This window comes from Glycine soja, chromosome 12, assembly GCF_004193775.1.
Source record: "Glycine soja cultivar W05 chromosome 12, ASM419377v2, whole genome shotgun sequence".
NCBI lineage: Eukaryota > Viridiplantae > Streptophyta > Magnoliopsida > Fabales > Fabaceae > Glycine > Glycine soja.
The window spans coordinates 11,659,189-11,661,561 of record NC_041013.1 but is presented as its reverse complement, the minus strand read 5'-3'; the positions used below and the strand labels follow the sequence as shown (position 1 = coordinate 11,661,561).

General features: G+C 34.2%; 1 protein-coding gene across 1 annotated transcript; it reads left to right on the top strand.

Annotated features, from left to right (window-relative positions):
* The first annotated feature begins 293 nt into the window (after window positions 1-293).
* LOC114377941 (ethylene-responsive transcription factor 9-like) lies at window positions 294-1,319 on the top strand. Its single transcript, XM_028336420.1, has one exon. It carries the CDS (start codon window positions 380-382, stop codon window positions 995-997), a length of 618 nt encoding a protein of 205 aa, XP_028192221.1. The 5' UTR covers window positions 294-379; the 3' UTR covers window positions 998-1,319.
* The last annotated feature ends 1,054 nt before the right edge of the window (window positions 1,320-2,373 follow it).

Here is a 2,373-nt window from a genome sequence, read left to right as displayed (position 1 = left end):
TAAATATAAAATTTTATCTTAAATAAAAAATTAAAAAAAATATATATAATAAATGTTGAAGGATAAAAAAGAAATAAATAAAAAAATCAAAGATAATATTTTATAAAATATTATTTAAATTAATTTTTAAAAATATTAAAAATTAAAAAAAAAACTTATTTATTGAAATTTTTTTAATTAAAAAACTAAAAATTAATGATAATGTGATATCAAAAGCAATCTTAAATTGAAAAAGGAAACAGACCCAACTTCCCTTGCACCGCATGTTTTTAATATATATACACCCAACCTCCCCCACACCCCCAACACCACCACGTAACTGCGTGCACTCTCTCTCTCTCTACAACAAGAATTCATCTATTCATTTCAGCCCATCAGCATGGCGAAGGAGAAGAAAAACTTGTCCAACAAGAACAAGAAGCCAAGCAATGCAGACGAGGTTCACTTCCGCGGAGTCCGGAAGCGCCCCTGGGGCCGCTATGCCGCCGAGATCCGCGACCCCGGAAAGAAGACCCGCGTCTGGCTCGGCACCTTCGACACCGCCGAGGATGCCGCCCGCGCCTACGACGTCGCCGCCCGAAACTTCCGTGGCCCCAAAGCCAAAACCAACTTCCCCTTCCTCCCCGACAACAACACCAACGTTAACCTCAACAAGAAGAACAACAACGTTAACGTTAAATCTGACAGTCCCAGCCAGAGCAGCACCGTGGAGTCCTCCACCCCGGAGCGTGAATTCACGCGCCGCGCCGCCCCCGCCGCAATGGATCGCTTTCCGTTCCTACCCATCCAGCAGCAAATCCTCGTGACCCACCCCGTCGCACCCATGCGCCCGGTTTACTTTCTCGACCGGGCCCACTTCATGACCCAGCCCTTCCCACTCCGATTCGAACCGGGTCCGGTCCAGAGCGACTCCGACTCGTCCTCCGTCGTCGTCGATTGCCAGCCCAAAAGAGAGCTCAATCTCGATCTTAACTTGGCTCCACCTAATGAATATTAACCTTTTTTTTTTAATCTTTTAATTTTTCATAAAAAAGACAGCAGAAAGAAAGGAAAGGACTAAGGAGATTTTTTTTTTCTCTTTTTTTTTTGGAAGATTAATCTTCCATTAAATTGTCGTGTAGATTAGATAAGATGTTGTTAATTACATCCTTTGATGTAAATAGGTTAATTTTTCTGTTTTTTTAGGTCCTTGATAGTATTAACAAAGGACATGATCTGAAATTGTCTAGATCTGGTATAATTTTCATGTAACATCGGAATATCTGATGTAATTCTGGCTAATGTTAATTTTCTCTTATTACAATAATTTCTGCTATTGACTTTTCTGCGTCGTTCTTTTTAGCATATATATATATATATATATATATATATATATATATATATATATATATATATATATATTACTCTCATACGTACATTGAATGGGATTGTGAAAAGAAAAAAAATACAGTATTGTAGTCTTGTAGAGGCGTATATCAGTTTTGTTTTATTCATATGTAAAATCCATAATGTCAAACTTGGTCTGGTCTACGCGACTGTTTTCAGGTAAATTATAAATTTGAGATCAAACTAGGGACGTTTTATTAACTATTAACTGTTGCTGTGTGTAAAAAAAAAAAATATGAATTGTTATAAATTGATCGGGCATAGCTATAAATGTAACAGTGGCATACTTTGAATATATAAGCTAGGTCAATCAAGGATTGAAAAACTACTGACGATTACTAAAAGAAAATAAAAAAGGATTTTTCTTTTTTATATGGGGGCGAAAGTTTGAATTATTTTGAATTTATTTGAAATTCTGTTTGATAGACATTTTTTAAGGAAGCTTTTAGTGTTTTAGGACAAATTGCGTAGTTGTTATTGTATAAATTTATGGTTTAAGCTTATTTGTTCTGTAGACATTTTAAGGAAGTCTTTTACCGTTTTAAGACCAAATTGAATAGCAGATGAAATTATGATTTAAGCTTATATAAGCGTCAGTTTTGTCAATCAGGATTGGAAGTGTTATATTTTTCTTATCACTTTTATATATAGTAAGCGAAAGAGTTAAGAACTACAGTAGTATCAAATTATGTTCATTTCCGTTATTGTAATAAACAGTCATCATAAATTAAATAAAATACTATAAGAAGCAGCATAGCTTTAATACGGTTTGTAACTCCAGGTTTGACTCATTTTAACTTTCAACGAGATTTAATTATACACGTATAAACATAATTAATCATAATTCTTAAAATAATTAAACATGGATTGATTGCTTAAATATAAAGTTTAATTTACTAAAGAAATGATTGATTTGACTATAATTTCTTTTACAAAGAGTTTTGTGTGTACTTTTTTCTCTTTTGTAACAAAAGCTACTCTAACAAG

Excerpts from the sequence above, each read along its gene's own strand:
- LOC114377941 (XM_028336420.1), top strand. The coding sequence starts at position 380 with ATGGCGAAGGAGAAGAAAAACTTGTCCAACAAGAACAAGAAGCCAAGC.